Source organism: Dipodomys ordii, unplaced genomic scaffold (genome assembly GCF_000151885.1).
Source record: "Dipodomys ordii isolate 6190 unplaced genomic scaffold, Dord_2.0 Scaffold22, whole genome shotgun sequence".
Lineage (NCBI taxonomy): Eukaryota > Metazoa > Chordata > Mammalia > Rodentia > Heteromyidae > Dipodomys > Dipodomys ordii.
This window is the reverse complement of record NW_012267238.1, coordinates 12,600,850-12,622,092: the sequence shown is the minus strand read 5'-3', so window position 1 is coordinate 12,622,092 and position 21,243 is coordinate 12,600,850. Positions and strand designations below refer to the sequence as shown.

Genomic DNA, 21,243 nt, shown 5'->3' with positions numbered 1-21,243 from the left:
ACACCAAAAAAAATGCCATTGGTGTTGGATATAATGTAAGTATTAATTATCTGCAGACTTTTGGTTAAAATGTTTATATAATAAGGGTACAAGATGAAGTCTTTATAACTCATCATTCAAATAATTTCTATTTCTATATCAGTAAGACTGATTCTAGGGAAAATACATAGATATAAGAAACTCATTTTGATTCCATGGTTTCCTCTTTCTCTAAGACACCTATCTTTTCTGTGCTGAAGAACTGATGACCAACTTGCCCTAAGGTCTTCACAATACCAGCCATTTTCTGGAAAAAATACACTAACTTGTGTTTTTTTTTTTTCTTATTTTGTTTTGTTTGTAGTGCTGATGGTATAACCTAGAGCCTCACAGATAAATGCTTCATCTCTGCAATTTAATCCAAGACCACTGACATTATGTTTTAAAGGACTAAAGAGGGATAGAAATGCTTTTCCCAAAGGGATACAATTCTAAGGGTGGTTTTTCAGGTATCAATAAATCTGTTTTGGATAGAACAGACTTCTTAGCTATCAAATAATTGTTAATATAGTTCAGAACCAAATACTATGCTGTTCTGAGTTATGGATTTATGAAGCTTGTTACAAAACAGAAGCTGTCATCTTGGTCCTGCTACATCTAAATCTAAGGCAACCTATTTAACATCAATTTCGTTAATTATAACATAACTAACCATAATACTATCTTCATCATTAAGAGAATTCCAGTAAGCAGAGTTTTATGGAGTTCCAGTCAAAACCAGAATACGCTATTCATTCTTCCTTTTTTCTGAGGGAGGCCAGTGGTAAGCTAAGTTAGTTAATCATCCACACATTTATTCCTGTTAGGGAAAACAACCCAGATCTTAGCTTCTTCCAAAGTGGTTCTCTTGGCCATAGCCACTTACTTGAAGTGAAGCCTGGCTCCCTAAACCCTCAGGCATTCTTCCTGTCCTACCTCGCTTCCCCTTCCTGTGAAAGTGGAGCTTCCCTTACTGAAGGTTCAGGTGACAAGCCAGAGCTAACTGATGAGATTAGCAATGATGGGCCTGCAGCTGGGATGGATCAAATCCCACCCATCTATATGGTCGTGTGGAAAAGGAACACAAGAAAATGTTTTAAAAAAAACCAGAAAAGAAATCAACACAGTAATAAATAAACTACTTCACATTTATAGACCTTTCTTTTGCTTCACATGCATTATGTTTCCACCAAACTTATTGAGAAATAGGTTAACTGGAAAAATAGCATTGTCCCATTTTTTAAAGTAGGGGTTTGCAAGATATTAAGGGACCTAGAAACCCTGTGAGAATTGGGAAATTGAATCTGAGTCAGTAAAAGGAGAAATTTCAGACTGTACAAGAGAACCTCTAGGTTTTCAGGCCAAAATTAAAAATGCATTTTAGTGCTGGTTGCCTGGGAAAAAAAGAAAAGTAAAAACCTCAAAGTAATCCGGAGATGTTGGGAGTTACTATCATGTGTTCTGGAACTAGAAATTAGTTGAAGCACTTTAGGTTTATCACCTTTGATAAGTTATTTCAGTCATTTTGGACTCCCTTCCCTCCATTATTCTCTCCCTCTGTTTCTTCCTTCCCTTTCTTTTTATTTATTTTCTGGTGCTGGTACTAGGGTTTGAACTCAAGGTATGAACACAGTGCCTTAGCTTTTTTGCTCAAGGGAGTGCTTTGTTACTTGTGCTACAGTTCTACTTCCAGCTTGTTTGTGGGTTAATTGGACATAAGAGTCTCATAGATTTTCCTGCTGGGGCTGGCTTTGAACCATGATCCACAGAACTCATTCTCCTGAGTAGCAAGGATTACAGGCGTGAGCCACTAGCACTCAGCCCTTTGACTTTATTTTAGAGTTAGCCATGGAGATTTTCTGGAGAACATTGTAAAAATTAAATCCTCACACTGATATACCTTAAAGTTTCAATATTCCTGGAGCATAATAAAACTTCTGTAAGGCTTAGAACTCCCTTATTTTTGTTTTCATTGTTATTCCCACCTCAGGTTTAACAACTAGGGCATGCCACTTCCTTTCTCCATCTTCATTTTCTTATTTATAAAGTGAAAGAGTGGAATTCGGTGTTCCTTCAGATTTCAGCTTTAAATTTTCCTTGACTCTAGAGTCTGTGTGTTCTGTTCTTTCCTCTTTCATACAATAATCTTTCTGTCTTTAATTAGTCATATACCAAATAGTCTCTTTGGAGAATTTTTAATAAGTTTTTTATTGTGAGAATACTGTGCAGAGGGGTTACAGTTACATGAGCAAGGTAATGAATAAATAAAGAAATGTATAAGTACATTTCTTATCAAGCATTGTTGCCTTCTCCTTTGTTTTTCCCCTACCATTCCTTCCCTCCCACCTCCACAATTATACTCCTCCTCTCTCCCCAACCTAAATTGTAAAGCTAGTTGTTCAACAGTGTCTTGTACATCTCATTGTTACAATGGGTCAACCTGTATCCTTATTTTAACATTTTGTTTTTTCTCTTCCCCTCCCCAAATTATACCAACATCAAATATAGTAAAAACGGGAGTTATAAGTTTCCCTATGACCCAGCAAACCCACTTTTGGACATTTACACAAAATGATCACAAACAAGACCATACTAAAGCTACCAGTACAACTATGTTTATTGAAGCATTATTTACCATAGCTAAGATATGGAACCAACCCAGATGCCCCTCAGTAGATGAATGGATCAAGAAAATGTGATATATATATAGATAGATAGATATAGATAGATAGATATTTTATATCTATATCTATCTATCTATGCATCTATGTATCTATCTATCTAATGGAATTCTATGCCTCCATCAGAAAGAATACCATTGCCCCATTTGTTAGGAAATGGAAAGACTTAGAAAACGTTATATTAAGTGAAGTAAACCAGGCCCAAAGAAACATAGGGTCTCATGATTTCCCTTATTTGCAATAACTAGAATATGTCTGGGACAAGCAGAAAAGGTCAAAAGCTATATATATGAAAAGATAGGATGAAGTTAAGTGAAATGAATCCCAATATAGGGATGCAAGTGGTTTTTTTCTTTCTTGCTATTGTTTCTAACATATTTATAAGGTACCATGTGATATTTGTTGTTGCTTTGTATGTCTCTCTTTGGGGAATTTTTAAGGGACTGAGTGAGCTTTTATGTGCCTGGGAAAGTGGCTTTTTCTTGAGAAATGCCTCCTGCAGGCCAGCTCACAGCGTGTACTGGGTCTCAGGAATCAGGCCCAGTGAGGAGTGGAGGGTGGTTAGACTCTTAGGATCAATGCTACATAGGACAAATTTGGTTTATGTTGACTATGTAAGTTGATGATCAGTAGAAAAAAATAAGATGCAAAGAGATCTAGTAAAGTTTGATTTCACCACAAGCATCAGTATATAATGAAATTAGGTCCCTTCTTGGGTTCAAAGATCTATTTTTCAGCTGCATGACTTCAAATAAGTTATTTAAGCTCCATTTCCTCACCTATTAATTGAGAATGATAGTTCTTTCATGCAGCTGTGTGAGGATGAATTAAGTTAATTTATATAAACAAAGTGCTATTTAAGTGCATATTCTTATTGTTATTTATCCATTTCTGTTTGCCTGTGTATGCTGGTCCTGTGGCTTAAACTCAGAACCTGGATACAATCCCTGAGCTTTTATGCTTGAGGTCAGTCCTCTGCTTGAGCCACAGCTCAAAATCTGGCTTTTTGGTTGATTAATTGGAGGTAAGAGTCTCATGGTCTTTCCCACTCAAGCTAATATTCAACCACAATCCTTATATCTTGGCCTCCTGAGTAGCTAGGACTATAGGCATGAGCAACTTGATACCAGCGCCATCACTAAATTAATGTCTCATTTAGGTACCATAACCCAGCTCTGGTACGTAAAGCTTTAAATTACTGATAGTTGTAGGTACCTGGTAAATTCAATAGGAATAAGATTCTGATTATCCTTAGGGATGCTGGGCCTCATCCCAACATATTGGGAAGGAGAATGAATAGATAATTTTAGTTCCAAGAGAAATAACAAAAGAGTATACTTCAGGAAATGGAGAAAGTCTTTCCTTCCAACCATGTTGCATTTTTACTTAACTTTTTAAATATATTATTTTTTACATTTTATAGTGTAAAAATACTGTACAGAGGGGTTACAGTTATATGAGAAAGATAATGAGTACATTTCCTATCCAGCATTGTTGCCTCCTCCTTTGTTTTTCCCCTACCATCCCTTCCCTCCCACCTCCACAACTACACCTCCTAACCCCCACCTCCCATCAATGTTGTAAAGCTCATTTTCAACATAGTTGCTTGTAAATCTCATTGTTACCATGAGTCAACCTGTATCTCTATTTAACATTTTGTTTTTTTTCCCTTCCCCTCCCCGAATTAGAGAAGTGTATATACAAGATGCAGGGTACCAACATCTAATACAGGGGTTATACCGTGGGGGAGGAACATACAAAGAAACAAAAAAATCACATGGTACATTATAGACATCATCCCATTTGTTAGGAAATGGGAAGACTTGGAAAAAAATTGTATTAAGTGAAGTAACCAGGCCCAAAGAAACATAGGTCCCATGGTTTCCCTTATTTGCAATAACTAGTTCATGTGTAGCACAAGTAGAAAACTCAAAAGCTATATCCATATGACCATATAAGATGATGTTAAGCGAAATGAACCCCAAGATAGGGCCACATATATTTTTTCTTGCTATTGTTTCTAAATATATTATCTTTAACTGCATAAAGGAGTTGCTATTTAACAAAGTAGATTAAAAATATTGTTTATATTCTTGATATTGGCTATTCTAACTGGGGTGATATGGAATCTCAGTGTTGTTTTGATTTGCATTTCATTCATGCCCATAGATGTTGAATATTTTCCCATATGTCCATTGGCTATTTTGACTTCTTCATCTGAGAAGTGTTTTGTGTGTGTGTCTGTGTATGTTTTTCTTTTGTTGGTTATGGGGCTTAAACTGTGGGCCTGGGCACTGTCCCTTAGCTCTTCAGCTCAAGACAAGCACTCTACCACTTGAGTCACCACTTCTGGTTTTCTGGTGTTTTATTGGAGATAAGAGTCTCATGAACTTTCCTGCCAGGGCTGGCTTTGAACAGCAGTCCTCAGATCTCAGCCTCTTGAGTAGCTGGGATTACAGGCATGAGCCACCAGCACCTGGCTTAGTGTTTATTTAGCTTATTTGCTTGGGTTGTTGATTCTTTGAGGGTTTAGTGTCTTAAGTTCTCTGTATATTCTGGATAGAAGTCTATTGTATTATGTGTAGCTGGCAATACACCAAACTGTGCTGCATTTTTATTTCCAGAATAATGCCAGCATGAAGGAGTGTTAGAAGAAAAGTTAACACAAAAATAATTTTGAGTTAAATCCTTGCCATATCTTATTCAATATTTAATGCTGAAATCTCAGGTCAGATCAGACAGAGTACAAATGTAACACTAACATTCTACTTTCCTGATTGACATTAGGATATGGTCTAATTAGAGCTCACCCTGATGGCTGCCCTTTGTATGAACTTTAAAGCTACATGTCTATTAACATGATTAACGTGGTATCTTGTGGTAGCTTGTTTAAGTCATCTAATATATACTTTGAGCTTCTGGGAATTTCATCATTCACAATGAAAACTCTTTCATGATGATAGGGGAAAAACAAAGGAGGAGGCAACAATGCTTGATAAGAAATGTACTCATTACCTTGCTCATGTAATTGTAACCCCTCTATACGGTATTTTCACAATAAAAAACTTATTAAAAAAAGAAATGTTCTCATTACCTTACTCATATAACTGTAACCCTTCTGTGCATCATCTTTACAATAAAATAAAATTTTAAAAAACTCTCTCATTACACACATTCACACACACACAGTAGACTTCTTTTAAAACTTGATGGCTTCTATTTTGCTTCAAATGATCATACCATGATATTTGCAAGAGTCATTTTAGGGCCTATTTCCCATAAATAAACAAATAAAGTTCTGCTTGCTTAAGAGTATCACCCTATTAGACTGAGAAGGTGAGCTAAGGGTACTGGGCCCCAAACATAATTTATGTGTTATTCTTGCCTTATTTTGCCTTCTGTCTAACTTGGCTTACTGACAACTGCTTGCCTTCTACTTATATTTTCTAGGTCAGTTGAAATCCCTAATTAATTTCTTACTGTAAATTTAACCATTCACATTGTTACTTTAACTAGTTCACTTGGTGAACTATTGAATTCTCTCTCTCTATGTTGCTTCTTGAAAGTTTAGACTCAGCACTGGAATCAGTCTTTTGGCCCTCCCTCGGTTAGCCTGTACTTCCAGGTGTAGGTTTCTCAGGGTTCCTTGGTACTCATCCACTATATTCCCTTGGCAGCAGTTTGCTAGAGAAGGCTGCTTCACTGATCCTTGGGCTGAAACTACCTGCTCCCACATACGGACACTTAGAAAATATGAAGGTATAGTCAGCATCAACAATTAAGATCAATGAATTCTTTGAAGTGTTGCATTCTTTATGTCAGATTCATCATGAAAAACATTAAAAGTTTATCTTATACTAGTCTAAGCAAAGTTACTAATGTAATCTAAAGAATATTTGAAAATCCCATGAAATTTAGTGGTAGAATGGTAGCTGGATTTCATGAATAACTTTAATAATTTAATTTTTACTAGTATTCTTTCTGATTTCATCTTGATTCTTTGTGATTAGTCTTATTCTTTTTTCTGGGTTTTCCACATGGAAGAGAATGTAATGTGAAAGGAAAACCACTTGCTTTTTATTGTTTGGGTTACCAAAGAAAGATTTCTTTTTCTTAATCCCTTATAGTTTCAAAACTGCCTGCCCTGATTTACATAAAGGCAAGCCTTGAATTCCTTGATTAAAAGAGTTTTCCTTTGCAGATTTGTCATGAGTCTCTTTTCAGTAAGTAGAATAAACATTGAAGAAAGGGGTGGAATCTACTGATTCACCAGTTTAATTTAGGGGTTAAATGAAAGAGGATAACTGAGGTTATACTGGAGAATAAAACCGGGAGGAATCCATGAAAGTCATAAAAGAATTGGTTTTTAAGACTCAAAAAGCAAACTTAGGTCACACTAAGCCTAATTTCTGACAATTGCAAAAGTGAACACAGAAACAGTATGCAAGGTAAATTTGGGGAAGGTCTGAAATTCTCACCATATAGTGAGAAGAGCTCACTCGTAGTCCAAGCTACTCCATCCTTCCTGTGTTACTGTCACCTTATTTTGGGGGGGTGGCGGGGGGCAATAATGGGCTTTGAACTTGGGGCTTTGTGTTTAGTTTCTTTTTGAGGCTAGTGCTCTTCCACTTGAGCCAGGACATTGTTGGCTGTTTTGGAGATGCAATCTTATGGACTATTCTACCTATACTGGCTTTGAACTTCAGTCTTCTGCTTCAGAGCCTCCTGCGTAGCTTGGGATAAACCATCAGCACTCAGTTGGATTTTTATTCTTTGCTTATATGTGTGCCACTGAGGGGCTGAAGCAGTGCAAACAAACTTCTGTTCAGACATCCTCGAGAGGGTTGAATCATGCAGTAAAACCCAAGGAGAATCTTCAGAGGTCCTGGTATAGAAGCACAGTGCGGTTGAATGTGTCTCATAAGAGCCCACCACAGCATCTTTTTGGGGTTTACAACAGAGAAAACCAATGTCAACTGTATGTAATCATGTGTGTTCCTACAACCTATCCATCTTGCCTGTTCCTGAATTTGTACTGTAGAAACTAAGTATCATTTGGGGCTTCTGTTTAGTGTTTTAACACTTAAAAGGATCAATGAGCTTCCATTACACCAAAATTCTACATACTCTAGAGCTTACACTGATGGACTAAAGGACTATATTCTTCAACTTTGAAATTGTGAATTATTGTTTTACAAAAATTTATTTTTTTATTTTGCCTGTCCTGGAGACTTGAACTCAGCCTGGGCACTGTCCCTGAGCACCTTTTGCTCAAGGCTAGTGCTCTACCACTTGAGCCACAGCACATTTCTGGATTTTTCTGTGATTAATTGGAGATAAGAGTCTCACAAACTTTCTTGCTTTGATTCTCGATCCCCAGATCTCAGCCCCCTAAATAGGAAGGATTATAGGCATGAGACACCAGAGCTCAGCTAAAAGTTTGGATTTCAAGTAGTGTGATATTTAATATTAAATAATAAAGAATAGTCACAGTATTGTTTGTAAAGTGATTATGGATCATCTCTAAACTGTCGCATAAATCTTGTCATAAATATCACTTTCCTTTTTACCCTCATCTGTGCTTTCCAGTTACATTTAATCGATAATTCTGAGGATTTATTGACTTTCTTCTATGCATTCTAATATTATGGAGAATTCTAGAGAAGAATACAATCTTTGTCAGTTTTTAACAGATTAAAAAGATCAAATTTCCTGATAGGAAATGAGAAAAAAAACAGTAAACAGAAATATCTTACTAGCCTTGCATAGGAGATGGACTTATATACAGAACTTATTTCTGTAATAAATTAAGATAATCTATCTGAAGAAAAGCCAAAGTCCCCACTCAATTCAGTATATATTCATTAATCAAAGCCCTAGTAGATTTAGAGAGGAATAGAAATACTGGATATAACACTTGGTGAGTTTTCAGTTTAGTCAAGCATGTGAGACATAGTCCTTTTGTGTGAGCTATAGGAACCAAATAGCAAAAAGGAGGTGTCATCAAAATTGGAAAATAAAAAAAATGTACATGTTCAAACTAAATAAAATTGCTTTAAATTTCTAACCTGCTGGGTTCCTGAAGCAACTTTTGCCTCTATGGTAGTCTTTGCTTCATCTGTGTTTCCTAGGATACTCTAACAAAGAGATCTGTCACAGTCACCAAGATGGCAGGGATCACAGAGCACTTTAGTGGAAGTGGCTTTTGATGTTAAAAAAAAAAAAGGCAATATTCAAACTTCAGTTATTTTCCTTGAATTTAAGTGTTCTCATCTGTAACATGGGGACAGTGCTAATACTACCTCATCAATATGGCTTCCTGGTTATTATATGAATATACATATATTATGAATACTTAATCGTAACATTGTTATTACTACAGTTATTTTTCAGCAGACTAAGTACAGGTGGAGGTATTAGGATAGCATTAAATATTATATGGTCTAGCTTAAAAACTAAGAGTAAACTTGTAGTCTTTAGGGACGCTTAGCAATTTTTAGCACTAATCCTGAAATTTAGTTTACAAAACACATTGGTTTGGACTAGTTCACACTGGGTCCCTGGGCCAGCAAACACCTGGATGCATGCTCGGCCCCGAGCTAGTTGGCCAGAACTCTGTCAGGACCCAGGCGGGGAGCTGGAATGCAGGGGGGGTCACTCCTGCTGGCCAGCTGCTGGGCCTCTCCTGCTGCTCATCTTCGGGCCGCTTCTGCCACTGGGTCACCTGGTGGCTAGGCAGCTCCCACCACTGGCCCTTCCTGCTGCTCGGACATTAGGCAGCTCCCCTGCCAGACATCTCCAGCCGCTGGTCTGCTGCATTGCTTGTTGGTTGCTGGGTGGCGCCATGGAGATTCTCCGGGCCTGGGTGTGGTGGCTCCTCGCGGGTCTCTGTGCTGTCTGGCCAGGTGTTGTGGAGGTGTCAGTGTCAGAATGTTGCAGGCCACTGCTGCGTCCTGGAAGCCAAGGCGGCCATCCACGCTGCTGGACGGGGATGGGGAGATGGGGGGAGCGCTTTGCGCGATTTTCCATCCTTATGTGCACAAGTTGGTAGATATTTTTCCCCCATTCCCGTGACTCTCTGCTGTTTACGTATTTGAGGAGAAGGGTGTGGTGGGACCCCACCTCTGTGGTTAGAGAGCGGGGAGCCATTCCCTGTTGTTTGGCTGCCCTCTTACTTCCTCCTGATAGCCTGCCCAGTGTGAACTGTCCAAATCAACCCAGGGTTCCCACTTGTCAGGTGCAAACAGCCCAAGCTGGGGCCATGGCCTGGACAGTCTCTGAACCCAAATGCCTAAATCACAACAAAAGATTACAAGATTCCAGACAACAAATTAATCCAATAGCCAACAACAATCCAGGGAAGGACTCTAGTGAGAATGAAGAAGAGCTGAAAGACAAAAGAAGCATTAGCCAGGCACTGGTGGCTCATGCCTCTAATCCTATCTACTCAGGAGGCTGAGATCTGATGATCGCTGTTCAAAACCAGCCTAGGCAGGAAAGTCCATGAGACTCATCTCCAATTAACCAAAAGAAACCTGGAAGTGGCTCTGTGGCTCTTGCCTTGAGCTTAACAGCTCAGGGACAGCGCCCAGGCCCAGTGTGCAAGCCCCGTGACTGACCAAAAAAAAAAAAAAGGAAAGAGAGAGAGAGAGAGAGAACGAGTTGGTCATATAAAAGGGGGAGCTCTAAAACCAACTTGAAGAGTGCAGAGAAGAAATGACAAAATCCAAGACTCCCAGAAAGATACACAGAGAAAAATAGACAAGCTATACATTGCATTAAACCAGGCCCAAAGAAACATAGGTCACATAGTTTCCCTTATTTGTAATAACTAGTGTATATCTGAGACAGAAATTGTCAGATAAATTGATGTTAGGTGAAATGAACCCCAAGATAAGGACTCAAGTGGTTTTTCTTTCTTGCTATTGTTTCTAACATATTTATAAGATATTTCTTTGTTGCTTTGTATGTCCCTCCTCTATGGTATAACCCCTGTTTTCACTGTATTTGATGTTCATATAATTTGTGGAGGGGAAGGGAAAAAACAAATCGTTTAAATAGGGATACAAGTGGACCCATTGCAACAGTGAGATGTACAAGTCATTATGTCGAAAACTAACTTTACAACTTTGGTGGGGGAGGGGGGGAAGAGGAGGAGTGGGTAGGGGGGAGGATGGGAAGGGGAAACAAAAGAGGAGGCTACAATGCTTGATAAGAAATGTACTCTTTACCCTGCTCATGTTATTGTAATCTTTCTGTACGTTATTTTCATAATAAAAATGAAATGGACACTATGAGAACTGATCTCAGAACTATAAATGGTTTAATTTCCAAATGCAGATCACAGTGGACTCCATAGGTAACAGAATAAGTGAGGTGGAAACAGAATACCAGAAGCTGAGGATAAAAACAGAAGAGATAGAACAAAAAGTCAAAAGTATTAAAAAAAATCATTTAGAACTTACCAAAGAAAAGTCCAGAAAGTGGTAGACTCAGCTAAGAAATCAAATCTACGCATAAGTGTGATTGACAAGAGGGAAGAATTTAATAGTAAAGGCATCAAAAACCTATTCAGTAAAATAATAGCTGAGAATTTCTCCACTTTTTTGGGGGTGAGGGGGTTGGCGGTGGGGCCTGAACTCTGGGCCTGGGCACTGTCCCTCCACTCTTCAGCTCAAGGCTAGGTGCTCTATCACTTGAGCCATAGCACCACTTCTGGCTGTTTTCTGCTTATGTGGTGCTGAGGAATTGAATCCAGGGCCTCATGCATGCAAGGCAAGCCATCTTCCCAGTCCTTCTCCAATCTTAAGAGAAAAAAATCTTGCCTGCTTAACAGAAACATATAGAACCTCTGGTAAACTGGATCCAAGAAGCAACACTTCTAGACACATCATAGTAAAAACATTAGATGTGAACAGGAAGGAGCCAATTTTAAATGCTACAAAATTAAAGAAGAAGCTCTATTACAATGAAAAGAAAATCAGAATCACTGCAGACCTCTCCACACAAACCCTCAATACAAGAAAAGCCTGGAATGGTATAATCCAGTCACTGAAGATCAACAACTGCCAACCCAAACTGCTCTCCCAGCTTGTTGTCACTTACAATAGAAGATGAACCCAAAACCTTCCATGACAAACAAAAATGAAAGGAATTCATGATCACTAAACCAGCATTAAAAAAAAAAATTCTAAAGGGAGGAATGCAATCTGAAGAAAACAATATCAAAGAAATACAAATCAGACAAAAAATCACTAGGAGATTAATTTAGTAAATGCAGGAAGAAGAAAAAAATAAATACAGGAAATCAAGAAAATGGCAGGAAAGAGGACACATCTCTCTATAAGAACCCTAAGCATCAATGGACTCAAATCTCCAATCAAAAGATCAGCAGATCAGATCAAAAAACAAGACCCATCCAATGTTTATATTCTGTTTTTGAATTGATTAAAGCTTCCACAAATTATGTGGAATTATATGTCTTTTAATACATTACCTATATGTCACACTTATTGGATAAATAAAAGATATCAATCTCTGATCTTCGACAAAAGAAATCAGATACAGACATTTGCACAAAATAATATTCCTTTAAGTATAAAGAACGTTCAAGAATGTCACAGAAGCCAAGCGCCAGTGGCTCCCGCCTGTAATCCTAGCTACTCAGGAGGCTGAGCTCTGAGGATCGAGGTTCAAAGCCAGCCTGGGCAGGAAAGTCTGTAAGACTCTTATCTCAAAAAAAAAAAGAAAAGAAAAAAGAAAGAATGTCATAGAGGTTCTTAAGCTAATTTATAAATAGAAAATTACCCTACTGCAAAACAAAATGAAAAAAAAGACAATAAAACCCACATTCAAACCTATCACCTCATTTTATCTTCAACTTTGTTGGAATATAATTATTATTTCCATTATTCAAAAAGGAAAATGCTAGAGCATCTTAGAGGATTTGTCCTTTTTAACAAATTAGTAAGATCCCAGATCATACAGCTAGGAAAATAGCTTTGAGTCCAGGTCTTCTGATTATGCCTCATAAACATCTTCCTACACCAAATGCCTCTGCGTGTGTATGTGTAATCAAAATCCCTATTTACCCACAAAGAACTTCCCATCGATTATTATGAATATACCATGAACATCTAGTTGACCTACTATGTAAACAGGTTTTATGTTCCACATTCCCAGGGTTTTGAGTGAAGACATACAATTTTATTTTGCTGCTGGATTGCCTTTTTCTTTAAGTCATTTGATTAGGATTCCACAGGCATAGACTGACATTAAAAAGCCGTTAACTCTTGATAACTCCAGAGGGCACAACTAATGAAATGTCCCAAAATTTGCACACTTGCCAAAACATCGCATTGCAAATGACAGATCTCGATTAATCACGATGAGAGTATTTCCTCTATCTAAATGAAATCTGTAATTTGAGAAGGAGATTAAAGATCCTTTGGGGGATGAAGAGAAAGTTTCTGTGAAAATTCTGGAAACTAGAAAATAAAGATAGTGCTACTCAATATTCATGAAGTCAGATTGGTGATGCAAATAGAGATTACAATCTCTTATTTTCTAATGACATGGCTTGTAGCATTCCTATATCACTTTTACAAAGACTCCTACTAAACATTAAAGGGAATAACTACAGATTATATAAACTTTTTTTTACAAAATGTTAGCATATCCGATAGAGTTTTCTACCATCTATGAGTAATTTCTAATATTCAAAGATTTATAGTGCATGTGATCAGATATACATATAAATTTTAAACAAGATCTGATATTCAATACAATAAGATATTGATACTTATACTTTATTCCTCTTTTTCATTAGCATATATTAATCGTAGAAAGGGTTTCATTCTGATATTTTCATGCATGACTCTGATGTGATCATTGAAACTTTAAAATTGAAATTCCATTGAATCCAACATACTTTCAAAAGGCAGTTTAAAGAGAATAGTGGTAAATACTGGTTTGGATTTCATTTTTCTTCCTTGAGAAAAAAATATCAAATTTCTTTAGCAAGCCCATTTTTAAAAAGTGTTAGAAAATTTAATTCTTGATGAATTTAATAGAAATCTTTACCCCAAATTCAGTAAAAATCCTCACCTCTTATCTTTTCATATGTAATATTAGAAAAAATAATTCTTTTTTATACATATTTTTATTGTAAAGATACTGTACAGAGGGATTACAGTTACATGAGTAAGATAATAAGTACATTTCCTAAGTGATTCTAAATTCTATGTACACTTTATCTCAGTTTAGTGGTAATGTTGTAGATAAATATTTGTAGGTGGGAAAGAATGGAAACCCTGAGCCATTTTATTTAACCTCCTAACAAGTGGTACAGTGCCTACACAGGTACTTTGTGAAATGCTTATTGCATTCTCTGTTGAGTGACTTAACAATTGAATACATTGTTATTTATGTTTTTCTATTTCTTGTATTTTAGGCTAGTCCTGCTCCTATAATTGTCAACACTGATACTTTGGACACAATTCCTTATGTAAGTAATATTTTTATTAAGCCTTTCTTTATAAACTATGACAGAAAAAATAGTTGCATTTAAAATTCTATAGAGTTTTACCCAATCTAGATAATTTTATAAAATGAGATTAAAAACACATAAATAGTTCTGTTCAAATAATTTTAGTTTGCTAAGCAGCCCATTGGAAAAACACAGAGTTGCTTGTGACAGAAATCAACAGTGGTTTTTGTGTTGTTTCTAAAGAAGTACTTAGAACATTGTGTATACAGCATAGAATGTAAGTAGTGCATAAATATTTGATGGATTAAAAGAACTGGGAGGAGAACTTTTCTGATGATAGAGTATATCTGTATAAAATGAAATATATGGTTTCGTGAAAACAGATTCCTGACCCGCGAAGAAGCACTTAAGCACATAGTACTTAGAATGCTAAGGACTTGCTAACTACTGGCTAGTTGCAGATTTAGACTCAACCTTGACTGCCTGTGGGCATCAAGCAAATAGCCAGCACAAATCAAGCAGGCAGGGCAGGACTTTGAAAAATATAAAGCAGGTGGTCTCCTAAGGAGATAGGGTTCACTTGGGGCCATGTTTCCAGATCATCCATTTTTCAAGAGAAGTTATACACTTGAGTCTTTACATTTGAATAAAACTGGATGCAATTTCTAAATGCAGGCAACTAGTTTTCAACTAGCATATGCCCATCAAATTGTGTCTAGTCTACCAGTAGCTTTTGGGTGGATGTCTACCTCAGAAAAACCAGAGGCCCCAAGTACCTTCTCCAGTAAGGACTAGCCACACGGGAGTAGAATTCTAGAACTAGAGTGGAAGTTTGGGTCTGGATTACAGGAACAACTGTCTAAACTGGGACACAGGGTCAGGACAGGAAGAACACAAGGTTGACTTAATGCTGAATCACCTGAACTACTGAACTAGAAATCTGTAAATTTTTCCAGTGAGGAATAATTTGGAGCCAGACAGGAAATGAGGTAAAACTTACTGGAAGAAATGAAGTAGCCTCGGCTTTGTAAGTAATACACATCAAGGTATTAAAAGCACTAAGTGCCTATGTTGTCCCTATTCCTATCTTCCTTATCAAACATTTATACAAATATTAGCTCAGTTAGTCCTGGGAGCAATTCTGTAAGACAGATCCTATTAATTTCTCTGTTTTAACAATTAGAAAATGGATTCATGAAGAGGTTATATGAATTTCTCAGGACTCACAGTAAAAAGTAGTGCCGGAAGTAAGTGCAGATAGCTTGGCTATGGAGTGTAAAGACATTTGATGGTGCTGGTTTTATGATCCTTCCCTTCCTTTTTCTCTCTTTTGGCTTAAAAAAAACACATTAACTTGAACCTCTGCTGGGAGAACTCTTGGACACAGGGACTTCAAGGACCTCAGAATAAGAACACATGTAGGGTATATATTAAGGTGGTCTGAAATATCAACTAAATTTCTTTAGCATGACCCTTGATGGAGCAGAAGTATGATTTTTAGAAATAGACACACAGCAAGCAGGACCAGTTCCTGTTGTGGACTATTTTTAAATCTTGATGCAATTCTTATAGATGTACTATAAGATGCTCCCATGTGTAGTTCACTTATCATTAAAGTCTAAGCATATTGGACATTCCTAGCTGGCTTTCCAACTTTTTAGTTAAAAAAAATCACATATAGCAAATGAGTCACATTGCTCCCATTCTCCAAAAGATAATGTTTGTACTTGATTTGGGTTCTCCAGTTTTGCATACTTAAGAGTCAGATCTTCAGAGAGGTATGATGGGCAGTGTGGCATGGTATAACTATCCCAGTTTTTATATTATTAAGGAATTAATTTCATTTTTCTGGACCTATATTAATCTATAGAGCAGAAATTATAATAACTACTTTGTAGTAGTTATGGCATTAAGTGAGAGTTTATATATGTCATGCTGGTTCATAGCAATTTCTGGGGTGTGTACGTGTGTGTGTGTGTGTGTGTGTGTGTGTGTGTGTGTGTGTGTGCGCGCTGATAGGAGGGCTTGAACTCAGGGCTCGGACTATCATCCTTAGCTACCCAAGGCTGGTGCTCTACAGATTGAGCCACACCTCCACTTCTGGTTGTTTTGGGTAGTTAATTGGAGATAAAAGTCTCATGGCCTTTTTTCTCAGATTTCAAACCATGATCCTCAGATCTCAGCCTCCTGAGTAGCTAGAATTACAGATGTGAGCCATTAGAACTTGGCCAGCAGATTTAGTATGTGGCTATTAAAGTTCGCTATACCTTTTTTTTGGCATGATTCCAACTCACCCTTTTTTCCTGACTCACTGGGTAACCTTGAACAAGTTACTGTTCCTTTTACAGTCTATTTTCTATTTTCTCATTCCCCAGTGTTCTATATTTTGTTTTCCTTTTTTGTTTCTCATGTTCTACTTGTTCACATAATTTCAGCTCTATTTAATGAAAAAATAATTTCAGAGCTCCCCGGGGCATTTTAGTCGTGTTGCATAAGAACATTTCCTCCTTAAAAATATTACCTGAGTGACAAATTTGAACTTGTATATTAAAATCCTCCCCAAAATAATTTCATTACAAGTCAATGTACTAATTTTGCTGATTAGAAAATTGGATTTTAGATATAAATGGTTCTTATGGAAATCATTTCTTGGCATATATGGAAAGGATAATTGAGTAACAAAAGGAAACTTCTAGGGCTAAAGAAAATTTTTATGTAAGTGTCTAATAAAGATACAGAAGATATTTAAAGTGTTTTTAAGGAAGTTTCATTAAGGGATATTAAAACCCTGATATTAAGGATGTCACAGATTTTTTAAAAATATTTTATTGTAAAGGTGATGTTCAGAGGGGTTACAGTTATATAAGTCAGGTAGTGAGTACGTTTCTTTTTGAACAGTGTCATCCCCTCCCTTATTTTCTCCCAGTTTTTCCCTTCCCAGGTCTCCCCCACACACAAGTTATATAGTTCATTTCAAACATAGTGTCTAGTGAATAGCACTGCTGAATTGGCTTACCTTTTGTCCCATCATTTCTTTGTTTTCCTTTCCATTCCCCACTGAGTGCCTCAAATAAATTCATTGCCCAGCCCAGTCTCTTATGCAAAGCATTTCTACTAAACTTAAAAATTATATCAGCTTCCTATTTTAAAGTTTTCTAGCTTCTCTTTTTTACTCAGACTTTAAATCCATATTTTTATATACTGAATATTGTTTTATGTCCAGAATTGACAGGACAGCCTGCTTTTGATCTGTACATCCAGGTCCCTGAAGGCTGACTAATTAAATGGTAACATATCACCTTGCTGGAGCTGCGCAGCCAATTAACTTGCACCTTTCTCCCCAACAGACTCTTCCTTTCAGTAAGCATGTCAGAGTTCTATACTGAACACTGTCTAACAAACCTCATTCGCTCCGCTTTCTAAAAATAAATTGATCAGAGAAATTCTAGAATCCTTCTTACCCTCCAGCCTTCTCTAATATTCTTTTTCTAGTATTCATTCATTTCAGTTTGGTAAATTTCTTACCTATTTTCTTGAAGTATACTGTGAGGAGTGGTATACTTGACAATCATGCGCTTTAATTCTCATTGAGTGTAATGAATACAAACCTCTGATTTTATAGATAGTTGTTCTAGTTAAACTATTAAATGGCAAAGGGTGTTCTACCATTTATGGATACTTCATGTGATGCCAAAGTTTTGGAGTATAATGAACAATCATGTAATCACTAGCTGATAGCAACAGGCATTTAGTTCTTCTGCACACATTTTGTGATTGGCTAGTGCAACTGCATCGCGCTGAGAAACATTAGGCTGTCTGGAACATCTCTGCTTCACATATTACACTCTGGGGAATAGGAAGTGGGCAGTGGTTTCCCCAGCTGCAACTCATTCTGTCATGTCCAAAGTACAAGATCGCAAGGTCATGACCCAGGCACAGAGCATCTTCTCATGTTAAATTTTCTCATACTCCAAGGGCCACCACAAGCCATTCTGCCAAGCTCAAAGTGGAGGAAGGAGAGAATACCTTAAATACAAAGTAATGCACCATAACAAGACCTTAACTAAAAGGGACAAGAATCTGTACATATCCCTTTACAGGGAAAAAGGCATAAAATCAGGAATCTTACACTTCAAAAATATTCATCTATTAGTGAGACTGAACAATTATGACCTCCAAAGACCAAGGCAATCCATTGAGGCACAGTTTAAGGTGACAGAATTTTATTTACACTATTCACACCAGAAAGGGGGCCTGCGACTACCTTTTCTTGGGCTAGATATCTAGAACCAAGAGCAGCCTTGACCACCAAACCTCCAAGCCTCCAATAGGCAGTCTGACCCTTTATTAGTTGGTCTGCAAACCAATTAATCGGTCTGCAAACCTCCAAACCTCAGACCTCCAAAGTTCCAAACCTCCAAAGAAGAAGGCTTTTACTTTTCTTCCTCCTCCACTGCAGCCCTCTCCACTCTCCCCAGGCCTGCCCTGCTCTGCTCAGGTAGGCGCCTCTCCACAGGCCTCTCTAAAGGAAGGTCCCAAATGGCTTCTGGAGGAGGCCTGCTCTGCCTTCCAGAGCCTGACCTACTCTGCTCCTGTAGGTGCCTCTTGTGGTCTTTCCCCTCTTGCTGTCTCTCTCTCCACCTCTCTCTCTCTCTCCTTCTTCCTCTCTCTCTCCTCTGTCTCTCTCTCTCCTCTCTCTCTCCCCTCTTCTTTCCCTCTCTCTCTCTCCTCCCTCTCTCTCTCTCTCCCCACTCTTCTCTCCCTCTCTCCTTCTCCCTCTCCCCTTCTCCCTCCCCCCCTCTCTGTCTCTCTCTCCACCACCCCCTGCACACCCCAGTCTCTCTCTCCACCTTCCTGTTCCTAACACACAGCCTATATAGGCTGTGCCCCTTTCTCCACTCCAAGGGGTCAACCGCTTAATGGTTTCCAACTGCCATTCATACCCCTCTCCCAAGCTGCCCACTGTCCAATCACTTGTTGACAGCTCACCATGTGGGGCTCGACGCCCCTTCCTCCCAGCAGCCTGGAGGGGGAAATGGGGTTGGTGGTGATGTCAGTCTCAACAACCCTGCAGCAGGCTGGGCCGGGACTGCTCTGATGATCCATGGGCTGGTTATTACAGAACAAAACAGGGAAGACCTGGATTATAGGAGTAGACACTTTGTTTCCAGGCGCAGAAATGTGAGGATAAACTTCTAGAACTGTTGCTTGGAAAATCTTCAGGGATACAGGAAAAGAAGTAGAAAAAAAAAGAAGAAAGAAATCGGGTTACAAAGAATATGAGAGGGTCCTTCTAAGCTCTGTGGCCCACTTAGTGTAACTGCTGGTAACTGCCAGTAAGATCATGTATGTCAACCTTGCTTGAAAGCAACCATGTTACAGTATTAAGAGCGATTTTTGTCGTAAATACTTCAAAAGTGCAAGGTTGGTAGATATAAACAACAAATATGGTAGAAGACAAGCTAGTGACCTGACTGGAGGAAGTGTCCCCAAATCAAAGTTGGCAATGAGAGTGAAAGCAAGAGAAGAGGAGGAGAACATGAAGGATGCCTTGTGTTCACAAACACAGAGAAGCAATTGCATTAGCAGGGAAGCTCATTGGGTAGGAGGAGAGTGGGTTTGAGATTGACAGGTGTTGTTCTGCTATGTTGAAATGGCCCATTGATTGATTTCAGCCAGGGGAAGCTGAAGGAGTTACAACTCTCTGCGGAGGAGGTTACTGTATTATAGAAATGACATGACCAATCCTTTGGTGATGGAGCTGGACAGTTAATCATTAATATCTCTGAGTCACTGCGTAAGATAGTGTGGCCTACACTATTGTTTGCTTTTAATAGGACCGCTTTACAGAATCACCTATGATAGGATACAAGTATATTTCCTTCTTCAAACCATCCTGGAAATGATTAATAATAGTAAAATATTTCAGAAAAATTCCATGGTTTTGGCTACCCTTCAACAAACTTATTTTTTTCCTTTTCTTGTTTTTCCCCAGGAATACCACTAAAACTATATTATCACTATTTTAAGCTGTTGATAGTGTAATGTTGTGAGCTGAAAAATCCTCACCTGTCAGGAAAAAAAATTAATTTTGACAAAACTATGCCCAGGGGGCAATAGGAATTCAACAATAGAGGCAAAGCTATCAACGCCTTTTCCAGGATCAATATAAATGCATTTCTGAGTTGTCAAAATCAGCAGATTCATCTTGGCACTTTGCTCTAAAAGGCAAGCAGTGGAGTAGAAAGATTCTTTTCAAATGCTAATGTAATTAGCAATTACCTGGGAATCTTCTTAAGATTCAAACTATTTCCTTTTTTCCAACATTTGATTTATATAATTATTTTTCTGTTATTTTAGCAGTGGATAAACCTTGAGTCATCCCTTGGGTTAGTCTTTCATTTAAAAATATATATTTATTCATTTTTATTAACTTGAAGTAGTTGTATAAAGGGGTTTTAACTCAACGCTTCTGTTTATGAGTATAATGTGTCTTGATCAATGTCATCCTTTTCTTATTCTTTCCATCTCTCCTGATCCACCCTTCTGCTGAAATTACCTGTTTGCATTTTCACATATGTACATGCAATATTATGACTGCATTCATTCACCTTTCCTCCCCCTGTTCATCAGCCCCTCTCCCCTGCCTCATCAGTTCAATTTCATCCCTCCTTCCAGCAACTCAGGTCCCAGCTTCCTGGTACTCATTTTGTTAAACTGTAAGTTAATTGTTCAAAGAGTTACACCATTGGAATTGTCCCTTGAATATACCCTACTTTAGTTAATTTGTTTGTGTATATATGGATATGGCCTTATACATGTTTACATGTAAAATTATAAAAATAAAATTCACATATGAAAGAAAACATACAATTTCTCTCTGAGCATGACTTACTTCACTTGACATAATTTTCCACAAGTCTCTGTATGTATCTATATCATATCTCTATATATCTATATCTATATATATTATCCTATTTTCTTAATCTATCCATTGAGGTGCATCTGGGCTATTTTCATAATGGCTATGGTGAATAATGTAGCAATGAATATAGG

General features: G+C 37.8%; 1 protein-coding gene across 7 annotated transcripts in view; it reads left to right on the top strand.

The window, feature by feature from the left end:
• The window catches only part of Dlg2 (discs, large homolog 2 (Drosophila)), a 1,447,312-nt gene that overhangs the window by 690,317 nt on the left and 735,752 nt on the right, over positions 1 to 21,243 (top strand). For 6 of the 7 annotated variants that reach the window (XM_013013986.1, XM_013013988.1, XM_013013987.1 and 3 more), the window contains one exon: positions 14,152 to 14,205. The exons of the other annotated variant lie outside the window; for it this stretch is intronic. In XM_013013986.1, the coding sequence (XP_012869440.1) occupies positions 14,152 to 14,205 (54 nt within the window). The remainder of the gene's footprint in view (positions 1 to 14,151; positions 14,206 to 21,243) is intronic. 7 annotated transcript variants of the gene reach the window in all.